Source organism: Pristiophorus japonicus, chromosome 20, assembly GCF_044704955.1.
Source record: "Pristiophorus japonicus isolate sPriJap1 chromosome 20, sPriJap1.hap1, whole genome shotgun sequence".
NCBI classification, from domain to species: Eukaryota; Metazoa; Chordata; class Chondrichthyes; family Pristiophoridae; genus Pristiophorus; species Pristiophorus japonicus.
The window spans coordinates 25,009,584-25,027,211 of NC_091996.1; the positions used below are offsets into that span (position 1 = coordinate 25,009,584).

The 17,628-nt window shown below is 44.5% G+C and overlaps 1 protein-coding gene across 1 annotated transcript; it reads left to right on the forward strand.

The window, feature by feature from the left end:
• The first annotated feature begins 1,050 nt into the window (after positions 1–1,050).
• Positions 1,051–15,020, forward strand: cfap144 (cilia and flagella associated protein 144). The gene is made up of 4 exons (XM_070863386.1): positions 1,051–1,198; positions 7,736–7,795; positions 7,907–8,010; positions 14,772–15,020. The coding sequence occupies exons 1-4, from the start codon at positions 1,069–1,071 to the stop codon at positions 14,880–14,882; spliced, it is 405 nt and encodes a 134-aa protein (XP_070719487.1). The 5' UTR covers positions 1,051–1,068; the 3' UTR covers positions 14,883–15,020.
• The last annotated feature ends 2,608 nt before the right edge of the window (positions 15,021–17,628 follow it).

A 17,628-nucleotide genomic window follows, 5' to 3' on the forward strand; every position in this document is an offset into this window, starting at 1 on the left:
AAAGAGTGTTTGAAGACCAGGCCCTCAAAATTATCACCAAGCTCATGGTCTACAGGGCCGTAGTAATACCAGTGATGTCTCCGCAAGATCCTACACATCCCCTAGGAGGACAGATGCACCAACATTAGCATCCTGATCCAGGCCAACATCCCCAGCATTGAAGCACTGACCACACTTGATCAGCTCCGCAGGCCACATGGTTCGCATGCCAGACACGAGACTCCCAAAGCAAATGCTCTACTTGGAACTTGTCCACAGCAAACGAGCCAAAGGTGGGCAGAGGAAACGTTACAAGGACACCCTCAAAGCCTCCCTGATAAATTGCGACATCCCCACTGACACCTGGGAGTCGCTGGCCCAAGACCGCCCTAAGTGGAGGAAGTGCATCCAGGAGGGCGTTGAGCTCTTCGAGTATGGTTGCCGAGAGCGTGCAGAAATCAAGCGCAGGCAGCGGAAGGAGCGTGCGGCAAACCAGTCCCACCCACCCCTTCCCTCAACGAATGTCTATCCCATCTATAACAGGGTCTGTGGCTCTCGTATTGGACTGTTCAGCCACCTCACTTTGGGAGTGGAAGCAAGTCTTCCTCGATTCCGAGGGACTGCCTATGATGATGATGATGTAAAAGATCTATTTCAAAGAAGAGCAGGGGAGTTATCCCCAGTGTCTGTTTGTGGGAGCTTGCTGTGCACAAATTGGCTGCTGCGTTTCCTGCATTACAACAGTGACTACACTTCAAAAGTACTTAATTGGTTGTAAAGGCTTTGGGACGTCAGGTGGTCGTGAAAGGCGATATATAAATGCAAGCCTTTGTTTCTTTAATGTTGATAGTTTAAAAATAAATATTTTTATAGTTAACATTTCCGTTTCCCATCGGTTACAAACCAGTCTTAAGAAAAAAATACAGTTAGTTAAGATAAAATTCTAACGCAGTTTGCTGGTTGATTTAATCCGCGGGGCGTGTTTGAGGCGCCACGTGTGTTTGGGTTCGTGTGCTGGTTACCTGGCAACAGTGCAACAATCCGTGTGTCCTTTAGCAGGAGAGAGCTTCTGAACAAGGGACTAAGAGGATGGCGCGACCGGTAGAGAAGGCACCAAAGGACTTGGTGCATCAACTTGCAATTGACCGTGAAACGATCAAGAAAGAACTGCGCTCTCAGAAACTGTACACACACTTCAGCATCAACCCCCGCACGAAATGTAAGTGCTCAGTCCGGAGAGTGAATGGTTACTGTGCGCCCTGTTCGCAGCCTCCTGGACAGGAGACGTCCGTCAATTCTGAATCTGTGCATCAATTCACAGAATCCAGCAACATCCCGCAATTGGAATTCAAACTGAAAAGCAACAAATGCAAAAAAAACACCACCTCGGCAAAAAAGAGTAGGAGTAAATGGGTACTTTTCAGAATGGCAGGCGGTGACTAGTGGAGTACCGCAAGGTTCTGTGCTGGGGCCCCAGCTGTTTACACTGTACATTAATGATTTAGACGAGGGGATTAAATTTAGTATCTCCAAATTTGCGGATGACACTAAGTTAGGTGGCAGTGTGAGCTGCGAGGAGGATGCTATGAGGCTGCAGAGTGACTTGGATAGGTTAGGTGAGTGGGCAAATGCATGGCAGATGAAGTATAATGTGGATAAATGTGAGGTTATCCACTTTGGTGGTAAAAACAGAGAGACAGACTATTATCTGAATGGTGACAGATTAGGAAAAGGGGAGGTACAACGAGACCTGGGTGTCATGGTACATCAATAATTGAAGGTTGGCATGCAGGTACAGCAGGCGGTTAAGAAAGCAAATGGCATGTTGGCCGTCATAGCGAGTGGATTTGAGTACAGGGGCAGGGAGGTGTTACTACAGTTGTATAGGGCCTTGGTGAGGTCACACCTGGAATATTGTGTACAGTTTTGGTCTCCTAACTTGAGGAAGGACATTCTTGCTATTGAGGGAGTGCAGCGAAGGTTCACCAGACTGATTCCCGGGATGGCGGGACTGACATATCAAGAAATACTGGATCAACTGGGCTTGTATTCACTGGAATTCAGAAGAATGAGAGGGGATCTCATAGAAACGTTTAAAATTCTGACGGGTTTAGACAGGTTAGATGCAGGAAGAATGTTCCCAATGTTGGGGAAGTCCAGAACCAGGGGTCACAGTCTATGGATAAGGGGTAAGCCATTTAGGACCGAGATGAGGAGGAACTTCTTCACCCAGAGAGTGGTGAACCTGTGGAATTCTCTACCACAGAAAGTTGTTGAGGCCAATTCACTAAATATATTCAAAAAAGAGTTAGATGTAGTCCTTACTACTAAGGGGATCAAGAGGTATGGTGAGAAAGCAGGAATGGGGTACTGAAGTTGCATGTTCAGCCATGAACTCATTGAATGGCGGTGCAGGCTAGAAGGGCCAAATGGCCTACTCCTGCACCTATTTTCTATGTTTCTATGTTTCTAAATGCAGGAAAGCTTCAACTGGAACATGTTGAAAATCGACAACGGGGCCAGTCAGTATCTGTGGAGAGAGAGTATGAACATGTCAAGGTTTTGGGCCCTTATTCAGCATTGGAAAAAAAAATAACCACGCCTTTTAGTTGAATCAAAAAAGGAGGGGAAATGAATAGGCAGATCCTCCAAGTAGAGGGAGGAAGGTGAACAGTTGAATAACTCGTAACTTGCTTGAAAAGAGAAACAGGAGATTGCTAGATGATGTAAAAGATCTTCTCATTCAGATCTTCTTCTTTTGCAGTCCCTCCAAGTCGAGGATGACCTGCTTCCACACTAATACGAGTTCTCAGGTGACTGACGAGTGCAATGCGGGACCCACAGTTTCTGTCACAGGTGCGGCAGACGGTGGTTGAAGGGACGGGTGGGTGGGGTACTTGGGTTGTCGTGCGCTCCTTCCACTTGGCTTCCGCGTGCTCCCGGCGAAGAGACTCGAGGTGTTCGGCGCCTTCCCGGATGCTGCTCCTCCACTTTGGGCTAGGGATTCCCAGGTGTCGGTAGGGATGTTGCACATTTTCAAGGAGGCTTTGAGGGTGTCCTTGAAGCATTTCCACTGCCCACCTGGGACTCGCTTGCCGTTTCAGAGCTCTGAGTAGAGCACTTGTTTTGGGAGTCTCGTATCGGGCATGCAGAAGATGTGGCCTGTCCATCGGAGCTGATCAAGCGTGGTCAGTGCTTCGATGCTGGGAATGTTGGCCTGAGCAAGAACACTGACGGTATGCCTATCCTGAAAATGGATTTACAGGATCCTGTGGAGGCAGCATTGGTGGTACTTCTCCAGTGCTTTGAGGTGCCTGCTGTACATAGTTCATGTCTCTGAGCCATATAGGAGGGCGGGTATCACCACCACTCTGTAGACTATGAGCTTGGTGCCAGGTTTGAGGTCCTGGTCTTCAAACACTCATTTCCTCAGATGACCGAAGGCTGCACTGGCACATTGAAGGTGGTGTTGGACTTCGTCATCGATGTTTGCCCTTGTTGACAGTAGGCTCCCAAGGTATGAAAAATGGTCCATGTTGTCCAAGGCCTCATCATGGATTTTGATAATCGGGGGGCAGTACTGTGTGGCGGGGGCAGTTGGTAGAGGACATTTGTCTTATGGATGTTTAGTGTAAGGCCCATACTCTCATATGCTTCGGTGAAGGTGTTGATGATAGTTTGGAGTTTGACCTCCGAGTGTGTGCAGATGCGAGCGTTGTCTGCATAATGTAATTCAATGACACAGGATGGGACGACCTTGGATCTGGACTAGAGGTGATGGAGGTTGAACAATTTCCCATTTGTTCTGTGCATTAGCTCCACTCCAGTGGGGAGCTTATGGAGGGTAAGATGGAGCATTGCAGGGAGGAAGATCGAGAGGAGTCTTGCTTGACCCTAGTGCATACATGAATTGCATCTGTGGTGGATCCATTGGTCAGGATCACGCCTTGCATGTCATCATGAAGCAGGCGGAGGATGGTGACAAACTTTTGAGGGCAGCCGAATTTGAGGAGGGCACTCCATAATCCCTCACGGTTGACAATGTCGAAGACCATGTACAGAGGTTGGTGCTGCTCCCTGCATTTCTCTTGAATTTGACGCACGGTGAAGATCATATCCATTGTGCCCCTTTAGTGGGCGGAATCCGCATTGCGATTCTGGGAGGAACTCTTCAGCCACTGGGAGAAGGCGGTTGATGGGGATTCCTGCGATGACTTTCCCTGTGGCAGACAGCAGGGAAACTCCTCTGTAATTACCGCAATCGGACTTGTCACCTTTCTTGAAAATGGTCACGACTATGGCTTCTCTGAGATCCCCTGGCATGTTCTCCTCCTTGCAAATAAGAGAAATTAGTTCATGTATTCGTGCTAATAGGGCTTCTCCGTTAATGCTTTAGTGCTTCGGCGGGGATTCCATCGGCCCCTGAAGCATTGTTGTTCTTCAGTTGTCAGATGGTCTTTTCAACCTCATGCTGGGTTGGAGTTGTGCTGAGGTCTTGGCAAGTGGCATGCTGCGGGATGGAGTCGAGGACACTCACGTCGTAGAGTCTCGGTTAAGGAGATCCTCGAAGTGCTCCTTCCAGCGGACACTGACTGCCTCTCTGTCCTTGATGAGTACCTCTCCATTCTTGATCCACAGTGGGGTAGGACCTTGGGTGCTTGGGCCATAGGTGGTCTTAACTGTGCTAAAGAATCCACGCATGACGTGGTTGTCGGCTAGTTGCTGGATCTCCTGTGCTTTCTCCACTCCGCGAGTTTTATGTTGGACCTCGGCCTTCAGATGTCTATAGAGCTGCTTTCTTGCTCTTGAGTTGTGTTGCTGCTTCCAGTTCAACTGAAACTGACTGCAACTTGACTGACCACAACTTCAGGATTTCTGCGTTTAGATGTGAAGTTGTGGTCAGTCATTCATTATTCCAACATTAGCCCCCCATGCATCAAAAAAGGCAAACATCTCGTCACAGAAATAGTGAGAACTCTCTGGGCGGTTTTCTTCAGGACCAACAGCAAAGACCTTTGCTTCGCCGCTGACCGCAAATTCTGGACCATTAAGGAAATAAAAGACATTGGATCTGAATTTGCGCTCCCCACGGTTGCATACGAGGTGAGCTCGTGACCATAGGGTCCGCTCAAGTTCCAGGTTTAGGCATGCTAAGCGCATGTGCCGAAAACCAGAACTTGCAATCGGTCAAGAATTCTCTTGATAGATTGCATGCCTCCAAAACTAAAGGGCCTCTGCGGGCGGAGATTTGGGTCGGGCTATTTGCTCAACTCCTGCCCTACGCAAGACTTTTAAAGCACAGATGAATAAATTTTTTTTCAATAATTTAAACATTTAAATCCTATTAAATAAGGCAAGTTTATTTTTAGAACCTTTAAAATAGTGTACATTTATTTTTCAAAAAATTAAATTTTTGTTTTAATTAAATTCTATTTTGATTAATTTGAAATATGTGATGTTTTTTTAAATTAATTTCCCATGTTTGCATGTTTTTGGGGCTATTCTCATTCATGCTTGTAGTGGTTCCATATATAGGGAACCACCATAAGTATGAATGGGAATACCCCATCTCTGATATGTTGGGCTAGCCCACTTGATCCCAGTGATGCGTATAAAGCGTATACACTGTTGGGATATGTGTGTCTCTCTGAAGGCCTTCGAGTAGAGGCCCAGGACCACAAGTCTCTGAACCTCCGGGACCACCAGGTACTTTCATAGAAATTTTTGTAGTTGGAAGCCTCCGAACACAAATTCTGGACCATTATATTTTTTGAAGTGTAACTAGCTATGGCAAGGAGAGGCTCAGCTCACACAAGTAATGCAAAATGGGAAAAATTGAAAAAGCTTTCTGCCAATCAGGTCTGAAATTAAATCAGAAATTGAAATGATCAGTTAAGCAAGTCAATCATGCTAGATAGTGGCTTTGTGGGTATAAATGCACACCCCTACTCTCTGCATTGAGTTTCTGGTGCAATTGCACTGCTGTCTGCAATCCATAATCAGATACGGTTTCCAGAGTTCTTCTGTTACGGGTGCAGGGGAACGGAGCATACACTGGTCATTTCCCAATGTGGAGCTGAACCTTATTGATGCATAGACTTTGCCAAATAATTGAATTTCCCTAAAGGTTCAGCTGGTTAAGCCAGTGAGCGACTAAGCAATACAGACCAAACTATCATTTCAGTCCCTGGTTTGTGCTGCGTTAGCTAACCTCAGCTAGGGCAGTGGTGAGGTTCTGCAACTGGTCTCGGTGCCCCTGGGCGATGAAACAGAAAATTGCCCAAGCTTGCCACACTTGTGCATTATTTAGCAACCCCTAGATGGATACGTGTATATGTGTGTGTGTGTTGGGGGGGGGGGGGAGGATCGAGTTCAGCTAAAATGACACCTGTAATTGAATTGCTTACCAACCCTTATCATTTAAATTCACAGTGGAAGAATGGCACTTTGAGTTGGGTTCATTGCTATCAGTAGCTGACTATCTAAAATTGATTCCTTGACATTGTATTTTGCAACATACCAATTGGTCAACAGATAACATTTTATCAATAAATTTTAAATACGTGAAATCAATCCATAAACATGAAAATCCAGTAGAATTTTTATTCATTCACGGGATGTGGGTGTCCCTGGCAAGGCCAGCATTTATTGCCCATCCCCAGTATCCCTCGAGAAGGTGATGGTGAGCCACCATGAACCGCTGCAGTCCGTGTGGTGAAGCTACTCCCACAGTGCTGTTAGGTAAGGAGTTCCAGGATTTTGATCCAGCGACGATGAAGGGCCAATAATTACTGTCTTTAGATGTATTTTCACATTGGCTGCATAGAAGACAACTGTGTGCTGGCTTTGCTCCCAGAGAAACAGCACATTTGTGGTGTACAGCTTTCCTACTTTTTTTTTCTCCAGTCAGAATAATTAACTGTGAGAAGATGAAACCCTGTGCTATAGCCAATCTCTTCGTGTCTGTAAGTTGATTCAATGACTTACCTCACTTTGAATGGTTTATTGTGGTAATCATTTTAGCCTTTACCAGAAATCATTGGCACACTTTGCAAAGGGTTTAAAAAACAAATCAATGGGCAGACATCATTACTAGGAGCAGTGGTCGCAATACAGAATGGCCTCTCGCCCGATGAAAAATTTCAAGGCATACACCTATATTTTAGGGAATTTATATTAATAACCCAGTTTCAGATCAAAGTTCCAAATATATGATGCAGTAAAATGTTGAAGGAAAAAAAAATCAGCTCAGACAGCGTAATAGTGAAATTAGGGGGGTGGGTGGGAAAGTGTTATGTATGTAAACTTTACTAGTGTGTAAGACTTGCCACTAGGGGGTGCACCTGTGGGAGACCCAAGGGTCACCTGCACACCCCGGGCAAGCAGGTATAAAAGGCAGTGTGCCATGCTACTTCCTCACTCTGGAGTTACATTAAAGAGACCAAGGTCATAACAGTTTGAGCTTATAGTATACAGTCTTGTGGAGTCATTCTGAACATAACAGAAAGTAATTGAAGATTTCTTTCCATTCATTACGGCTACAAGGAAGGAACACTTAAGAGTCTCTGAAAAGGACAGGCAATCTGATTTTTAGGGTGAGACAAGCTCTTTTATCAATGATGCTTGGAGTATAAATGTTTGTTTTGTTGGGTAGGGAATATTAGATCACATTTAACTCTAAATGACATCAATAAAGTTTATTTTTTGTAAATCATTCACTGGCTAAATGTGTATCTTGTATTTACTTTCTCAACAGTTCATTGTATAACAGGAAAACCTAATGTCCGGGACATAGACATGGAAGGGGAAGAGGACCGTATGTACCCATTTTGCATAACAATTCATATAGATTTTCCCATTTTACGCAAAAGTCATTTTGTACTACTAAATCTGAAGATGGTTTCTACATATGTTTTTTTAAAAATAGAGAATTTAGCAAAAATACTCGGGCGCAAGTATTTGGAACCAAGGATGAAATATGCATTCCCACAAACAGAAGCTCAGGAGATTGGCTGGATGACCGCTTCACTGGTAAGGACCTGAAAGCCCCTAAAGAAAAATACAAAGGGACAATTGAGTGTAAAAACCTATCAGGAGAAAGCAGATTGAGATTGAAAAGTTCTCCGATAATGGGGGTTTGAAATTTATGATGGGGCATTTACAAACGAGGTCAAAGGAGCGGAGACATACAAGACCTCGAACTTGAGTAGAACGGAGTTTCTTGCAATCGATTTGTGAGTTGCAAATCGGTTCTTAACACAATCTGTTATTTTGTACTCCAGTTACGTTGAGAGTTTTTCATGGTATGGCCACTATTTTTGGTAAAGACAGTTCAAGATGCCGATGCAAGGACAGATTGAAAATGCCAGTTAGGGCAGATAGAAATTTGGCAGGGAGTGAACGTAAAATAAAAACCGGTTATCGCCCCTTTCTGCAGTGTTCCCACTGAGAAATAGGAGGGTAAGTAGACGCAGGAAGAATGTTCCCGATATTGGGGAAGTCCAGAACTACGGGTTACAGTCTAAGGATAAGGGGTAAGCCATTTAGGACCGAGATGAGAAGAAACTTCTTTACTCAGAGAATTGTAAACCTGTGGAATTCTCTACCATAGAAAGTTGTTGAGACTAGTTCGTTAGATATATTCAAAAGGGAGTTAGATGTGGCCCTTACGGCTAAAGGGATCAAGGGGTATGGAGAGAAAGCAGGAATGGGGTACTGAAGTTGCATGATCAGCCATGATCATATTGAATGGTGGTGCAGGCTCGAAGGGCCGAATGGCCTGCTCCTGCATCTATTTTCTATGTTTCTATGCATCAAAGGAGATCATTTTTAGACAGATACTCCTGCCTTTTGGTTGCTTTTTGCAGAAGAAAGTCCCAATTAAACCTGCTAGTGAGCCTAGTACAATCATTTCAGATCAACTTCCTGAAATTTAGAAGAAAACTAAAAATTCGCAAATTAATCATTGCAAACATTCATCAACATCTGTTACAAAAAACACTACCCCAAGGCATAGTTCTTGTGACCTGAAGGAAGTTCCTAGCTGTGATTGTTTGCATTCCTGAAAACCACATCAGGTCACAAACTATACATTGGCCATCCATCAGGTGTTCTGTTCTGAGCAAGATGTTAAAGGTATAATTCCAGGAAATAATCTACTCAAACATCTATTTTCTGTAGTAAACATTAATCTGTTGACTAATTTCATTTAAAGACAACTTCACATACCAGAAAAATATCATTTTTTTACACCTTGTAAACATAATCCAGGTTAACATTTATTGCATTTTCTGCCTCTCTCTAGTTACCCAAGTCTCCATATTAATAACAGGCGAATTGCTCCTAGGCACATGCTAATTATATCCTGCTATGTTCTGGCTGCTAAGAAGACCGGCTTAGTTTTCTCTCCTGTGGGAAGGTGCTCAGTATAGCCCCAGTAGCATGGCTGAGATAGAGTTAGTGCTGTACCAATGTCTCCACCTGTGTTGAGATACAAATAGTACAAATTGACCAAGTTGGCTTTAGCTCCTGATCTATGTTCAACATTTTTCATTACCCAAGTTCTGAAGAGCAGGATTCAGTCATTTTTTTTTTGTACAGCTAACATCCATTAACCACGACTATTTCTTAGGTACATTAAAGACGTTAGTTCAGAAGCTCAATACAAACTTGTTAAATTTGCAATGATACTAAATTGGGAGTGGAAGTTGAATCGGAGAACCAATTCAAGAACTAAAAATGAGTTAGACAAAATATGTAAATAGCAATGGCCAGAAAAATGACAAATTATGTTTAATACAGCGTAAATACTGCACGTAGAGAGAAGAACTGTAAGATGTAAGTGCTCCATGAATGGCGGCAAAATAGCAAAATATAAATTTGAAAGAGATCCAGGGGTTTTGTAGGACACAGCTGCCAGATTGGTCCTGCAGCAGATGATGAGAGAACCAACATGAGGGAAAAACCTACTTGACCTCATCCTCACCAATCTACCTGTCACAGATGCATCTGTTCATGGCAGCATTGATAGGATTGACCACCACACAGTCCTTGTGGAGGCAAAGTCATGTCTTCACACTGAAGACACCCTCCACTGTGCTGTGTGGCATGACCACCGTGCTAAATGGGATAGGTTCAGCACAGATCTAGCAGCTTAATTCCGCTCGGCATCCATGAGGTGCTGTGGGCCATCAGCAGTAGCAGAATTGTATTCCACTACAATCTGTGACCTCATGGCCCGACATATCCCTCTACCATTATCATTGAGCCAGGTGACCAACCCTGGTTCAATGAGGAGTTTAGAAGAGCAGCACCAGACGTACCTAAAAATGAGGTGCCAACCTGGGAAAGCTTCAACTCAGGACTTCATGTACGCTAAGCAATGGAAGCAGCTACTATAGACAGAACAAAGCGATCCCACAACCAATGGAATGATCAAAGCCCTGCAAGTCCTGCCACATCCAGTCATGAATGGTGGTGGACAATTAAACAACTAATGGAAGGAGGAGGCTCCATGAACATCCCTATCTTCAATGATGTTGGAGCCCAGCACATGAGTATAAAAGACAAACGTGAAGTATTTGCAACCATCTTCAGCCAGAAGTCTCAAATGGATGATCGATGCTGGCCTACTCCTGAGGTTCCCACCATCACATATGCCAGTCTTCAGCCAATTCGATTCATTCCACGTGATATCAAGAAACGGCTAAGTACACTGGAAAGAGCAAAGGCTATGGGCCCTGACAGAATCCCAGCTGTACTGTTGGAGTCTTACTCCAGAACTAACTTTGCCTCTAGCCAAGATGCTCCAGCAAAGCTACAACACTGACATCTACCCGAGAACGTGGAAAATCGCCCAGGTATATCCTGTCCACAAAAAACAGGAAGAATCCAATCCAGCCAATCAGCGTACTCTCAAACATCAGCAAAGTGATGGAAGATGGCATCAACAGGGCTATCATCATCATCATAGGCAGTCCCTCGGAATCGAGGAAAACTTGCTGCCACTCCTGAAGTGAGTTCTTTGGTGGCTGAACAGTCCAATACGAGAACCACAGACCCCGTCACAAGTGGGGCAGACAGTTGCCGAGGGAAGGGGTTGGTGGGACTGGTTTGCCGCATGCTCTTTCCATTGCCTACGCTTGACCTCTTCACGCTCTCGGCGTTGAGGTTCAAGGTGCTCAACGCCCTCCCGGATGCACTTTCTCCACTTAAGGCTGTCTTTGGCCAGGGATTCCCAGGTGTCAGTGGTAATGTTGAACTTTATCAGGGAGGCTTTGAGGGTATCCTTGTAACGTTTCCGCTGCCCACCTTTGGCTCGTTTGCCATGAAGGAGCTCCGCATAAAGCACTTGCTTTGGGAGTCTCGTGTCTGGCATGCAAACTATGTGGCCTGCCCAGCGAAGCTGATCGAGTGTGGTCAGTGCTTCAATGCTGGGGATGTTAGCCTGGGCGAGGACACTGATGTTGGTGCCCCTGTTCTCCCAGGGGATTTGCAAGATCTTGCGGAGACATCGTTGGTGATATATCTCCAGCGATTTGAGGTGTCTTTTGTACATCGTCCATGCCTCTGAGCCATGCAGGAGGGCGGGTATTACTACAGTCCTGTAAACCATGAGCTTGGTGGTAGATTTGAGGGCCTGGTCTTCGAACACTCTTTTCCCTCAGGCGGCCGAAGGCTGCACTGGCGCACTGGAGGCGGTGTTGAATTTCCGTGTCTGCTTTTGTTGATAAGAGATTCCCGTGGTATGGGAAATGGTCCACGTTGTCGAGGGCCGTGCCGTGGATCTTGATGACTGGGGGGCAGTGCTATGTGGCGAGGACAGACTGATGGAGGACCTTTGTCTTACAGATGTTTAGTGTAAGGCCTATGCTTTCATATGCCTCAGTAAATACATCGACTATATCCTGGAGTTCAGCCTCAGAATGTGTGCAGACGCAGGCGTCGTCCGCGTACTGTAGCTCGATGTCAGAGGTTGGGGTGATCGTGGACCTGGCCTGAAGGCGGCGTAGGTAAAACAGCTTCCCACTGGTTCTGTAGTTTAGTTCCACTCCAGCGGGGAGCATGTTGACTGCGAGGTGGAGCATGGCAGCGAGGAAGATTGAAAAGAGGGTTGGAGCAATGACGCAGCCCCCTTTGACCCCGGTCCGAATGTGGATTGGATCTGTAATGGATCAGTTTGGAAGGATCACGGCCTGCATGTTGGCATGGAGCAGGTGGAGAATGTTGACAAACTTTTGGGGGCAGCCGAAATGGAGGACGCTCCATAGACCCTCGCTGTTGACAGTGTCAAAGGCCTTTGAAAGGTCGAAAAAGGCCATGTATAAGGGCTAGTGCTGCTCCCTGCATTTTTCCTCCAGCTGTCGCGCTGCAAAGATCACGTCCTTTGTGCCCCGTTGGGGACAATGTCCGCACTGCGACTCCGGGAGGAGCTCCTTAGCCGATAGCCACTATATGCGAGGATTCTTCATCGTAATCAAGGCCACCTACGGTCCAAGCTCCCAAGGCCCCACCCCACTGCTGGCAAGAATGGGGAAACACTCATCAAGGACACTGAGGCTGTCAGGGCCCGTTGGAAGGAGCACTTCGAAGATCTCCTCAATCGAGACTCTGCCTTTGACTCGAGTGTTCTGACTCCATCCCATAGCATGCGACCCACCACCAGCTCAGTAAAACCCCAACATTGCACGAGGTAGGAAAAGCCATAAAACAGCTCAAGAATAACAAGGCTATGGGAGCGATGGAATCCCTGCTGAGGCCCTAAAGTATGGCGGAGAGGCGCTGTTGGCGCAGATACATGACCTCATCTCTCTCATCTGGAGGGAGAAGAGCATGCCGGGAGATCTCAGAGATGCAGCGATCATGACCATCTTTAAAAAAGGGGACAAGTCCGACTGCGGCAACTACAGAGGTATCTCCCTGCTATCAGCCACTGGGAAAGTTGTCGCTAGAGTTCTCCTCAACAGGGCTATAAAGCAGCACTAATTCACTAATAACCTGTTTATCGATGTGCAGTTTGGATTCCATCAGGATCATTCGGCTCCAGATCTCATTACAGCCTTGGTCCAAACATGGACAGAAGAGCTGAATTCTGGAGGTGAGGCAAGAGTGACTGCCCTTGACATCAGGCCAGCATTTGACCAAGTGTGGCATCAAGGAGCCCTAGTAAATTTGAAGTCAATGGGTATCAGAGGAAAAACTCTCCACTGGCTGGAGTCATACCTAGCACAAAGTTGTTAGAGGCCAATCATCTCAGTCCCAGGACATCACTGCTGGAGTTCCTCAGGGCAGTGTCCTCGGCCCAACCATCTTCAGTGGCTTCATCAATGACCTGTCCTCCATCATAAGATCAGAAATGGGGATGTTCGTTGATCATTGCAGAGTTCAGTTCCATTCGCAACTCCTCAGATAAAGAAGCAGTCTATGCCCGCATGCAGCAAGACCTGGACAAGTTACAGGTTTGGGTTGATAAGTGGCAAGTAACATTTGCACCACACAGTGCCAAGCAATGACCATCTCCAATAAAAGTCTACCCACCTCCCGTTGACATTAGCATTGTCGAACCCCCACAATCAACATCCAGGGGGTCACCATTGACCAGAAACTTGACTGAAACCAGTTACGTAAATACTGTGGCTACAAGAGCAGGTTAGTGGCTAGGTATTCTACAGCGAGTGACTCACCTCCTGACTCCCCAAAGCATGTCGGCCACCTGCAAGGCACAAGTCTGGAGTGTGAATACTCTTCATTTCCATGGATGAGTGTAGCTCTAAGAACACTCAAGAAGCTCGACAACATCCAGGACAAAGCAGTCTGTTTGATCGGCACCCCATCCACCATCTTAAACATTACTCCCTCCACCACTGGTGCAACGTGTCTGCAGTGTGTACCATCTACAAGATGCACTGCAGCAACTCACCGAGGTTTCGTAAACAGCACCTCCCAAGCACATCTACCATTGGAAGGACAAGGGCAGCAGATCCATGGGAACACCACCACCTCCAAGTACCCATCCAAGTCACACACCATTCTGACTTGAAAATATATCGTCATTCTTTCATCGTCGCTGGGTCAAGTACCTTCACCACACAGACGGCAGCGGTTCAAGAAGGTGGCTCACCACCACCTTCTCCAGGGCAACTAGGGATGGGCAATAAATGCTGGCCTTGCCGGCGATGCCCACATCTCATCAACGATTAAATAAAATATACTTTGTAGCAATCAACAAAACAAATCTCTGGATGCACAAAAGCGCCACAAAATGGCGTCCCAGCACCAAGATCTGAGTGAGGTGGAAATACTGGAAAACTTGGGGTTTTCATCCTTGAAAGAAAGCAGCTGAGAGATCTTATAGGGGTATACAAGATAGTATAAAAAAGGGAAATCAAGAACATTATTTCAAATTAAACCTGTATAGTAGGGCAAGGGAAACAGGCTCAACCTAGTAAAAGGCACAGAGTGATCAACATCTGGAATAGATTTCCAGGGAAAGTACTGAAGGCAAAATCTTTGGAACTTTGGGATAATTTAACAGTTGGATACCTTGTTGTGCGGCGGGAGTCGGGGGGAAGGTGGGCTGTATGGTATTCCTCATCAGTATTTCTCTTGTGAAGTCAGCGGGATAGTTGTTTCAGTCAATATTCAATACGCATTTCAATATTAAAATGGGGTTACAATTGTACATTCAGGGGTTTGTTCTTGGATCATTGTTGCTTATAATTGGGCAACCTTTAGAAAATGCAAGTTATTTAGATATCCAGTATAATCAGTTAAAATATCAATTTCTCCTGTAGACAAATTCAGATCTGCATGATCCGAGACTGAATTTTCATCGCCATAGTAATGAAATTACGAAATTCATGGCACATTGCTCTCTACATAAAGAACGAAACCCAGAAAAATGATACTTCGGTGTGTGTCAATGTTGCTGTTATTTTAGCTTACCTGCTGAAACATTGGTGATTACGGGACATGGGGAACCATGTACATAGAAATATTGTGCAAGATAGATGTAACCTTATATGTGTGAAGAATAAAGTAAACATGGTGCCTAACAACTGGGAAAAAAAGTTTGTTTTATTGACATTGTGCAAGTTGCCATGGCTACAGTTAAGTGAATGTAACCCTTGGTGGAATGTGGTAGTTTAATTTGTCTGCAACAAATAAAGCATTGAGTTTTATGATAATGTTCCTCAAGAACATAATACAAATACAGAAAATATTTCTGAACATGTATAGAATGGGTTTTGAGATGCTTATCAAAGCTATTCAAACCTGGGTGTCTCACTTAACGTTCAAATTTAAATGCTTATTAAAAGCTGCAAATAATGGTGTCTTGATAGGGGCTGCAGCTGATGGAGCATTGAAGCTGGGGAAACTCACATTTCATTGCTAGCTTCAGCCCCCACCCTATAATTACACCGATCGCTGTGGTGTTTCACTGCCATTCTAGGCAGGAAAGTGTAATTCAGTGTGACAAATTTACATAGGCAGTTTGCATTATAAATGTGGACATAGAAATTTATAATGGACGTGTGGATAGAAAGTTTGAATTTAAAATGGGGACTGAATTATGCCTATACATTCTGATCTAATTAAAAATTGAACCATTTTTTTACATCTCACTTTTTGAAAATAATCCCAACTTTATACTTAAGTGGCTTTTTTGATCTGACCCATTCTTGTAGTCAGAAAACCTCATCTGTGAGAGTGCTCACACATTGGCAGTTCCAAGTTCAGGACAAAGATTTAGAGTATGGTCGTCAGATTACAGTCGCACACCCAATTTAAGCAGAGAAAGTTTCCATGACTTTAAATGGAGTTAACATTAAAAATTTATTTGGTTTAATTATAAACCCCAGCTACACTTGGTCAGACTGTTTCTTCATGTGGTTAGTTGGAGTATTTATCCTAATACCTAGTTTTATTAGTGGGATGCACAGCTTATGATCTGTGAGACAAAGTCCTAAAAGACATTAGAATCGCAATCTTCAATTGATGCCTCAATGGTTTTGCATTCCAGTATCTTGTATTGCAGGATATCCATTACTACATTCATCTCTCCTACATCCCATCTCAACTATTGAAATCATTTACTGAAATCATTGCTTAAAACTGGTTTCCATAACTGAGCAATTTTGGTATTTGCAGATCTTTCCAATAAATGAATATCCTTTTGATAGTTCAGAGTTAATATTACACAGATCAAAACCCCGTCACAAAAAAACTTACCACATTTAATGCTCTTACTCGTTTCTATAAAAAGGTACCGAGGCCACAATTGTTTCAAGAATCTCTATTTTATTAATGTACTGGCAACTGCTTCATACTTAAGACGGTGTAGAAGTTTGGTCTTTTGTCTGAATGAATAAACTGGGAAAATGTTAAATACTAAACCTGAGCTCCATGATGTCCTCCTATTTTATGAGTGTAGAATTCTCTTGTCGAACAAATACACCTTACAGCATATTAAAACAATATGAATATGAAATGCATTGCTTCAGCATTTTGTGGAAAATGCAGACAGAATATGTGTGCCTGTGTTTGCAGAGTTTTATTCTCTAATAACATCAGATTTTTATACTTAACACTAAGTGAGCAACAAAATAACGACACTTATCGATTTGAAATAGTACAATCCAACATGTTTGATTTTTCCCCGTCATAGTTTGGTACAGCCAGCCCAGGAATAGTAGATGATGTCTCCATTCTTTAAAGTGAACAATAAAATCCTATTCCACTCAGAGCTGTGTCATGTAGCTCAGTTAAAAGCTGTGAGAAACTCACTGTCTTTATTACCTTCGCACATAGTTTCATTGCTTAAACTGCAGCAACAAAAGTGGAGAACAGAACAAGGTTCTCTACATAGCACCAATTCAAGTTCATTGTCTAAATAACCAATAGGAAAGCTTTTTATTGCAAAGTGAATTCAAATATGGAGATTTGCTGCAATTACACCGGGCTTAAGGAAATTAGCCTTCCTCCCTGCAACTTCACTAGATCAAAAGTAGATTTATTTCTGGCACTCTCCATCTTATTGCTTTGTCACAAAGTGCACTAATTAAAAGAACAAGCAGCCTTGATAATTGGAACTTACTATTACAAATTCAAGCTGTACATCCACTCGCTCCACCACCAGCACACCGTACAGGATGCATTGCAGCAACTCGATAGGACTGCTTCGACAGCATCTTCCAAACCCAAGGACAAGGGCAGCAGGTGCATGGGAGCACCACCACCTCCAAACTCCCCTGCAAGTCACACACTATTCCGACTTGGACATTAATCGCCATTCCTTCATAGTCCCTGGGTCAAAATCCTGGGACTCTCTCCCTAACAGCACTGCGGGAGTACCTTCATGACACGGATTGCAGCGGTTCAAGGAGGCAGCTCACCATCACCTTCTCAAGGGCAACTAGGTTATGGGCAATAAATGCTGGGCATGCTAGCGGCGCCCATATCCCAAGAATTAATCTTTAAAAAGTGTTAGTGATAGCTACACCCTTCAAACTATCTGGAGCAAGGATATATCAACTTGTAGTCAACTGGTATGTTACGTAGGTCCCACAAAAGCTTCCTTGTAATACAGAATAGCAGATTTTGCAAATTAACTCTGACACTTTAACTTGCGTCACATTGGATATAGGAGCA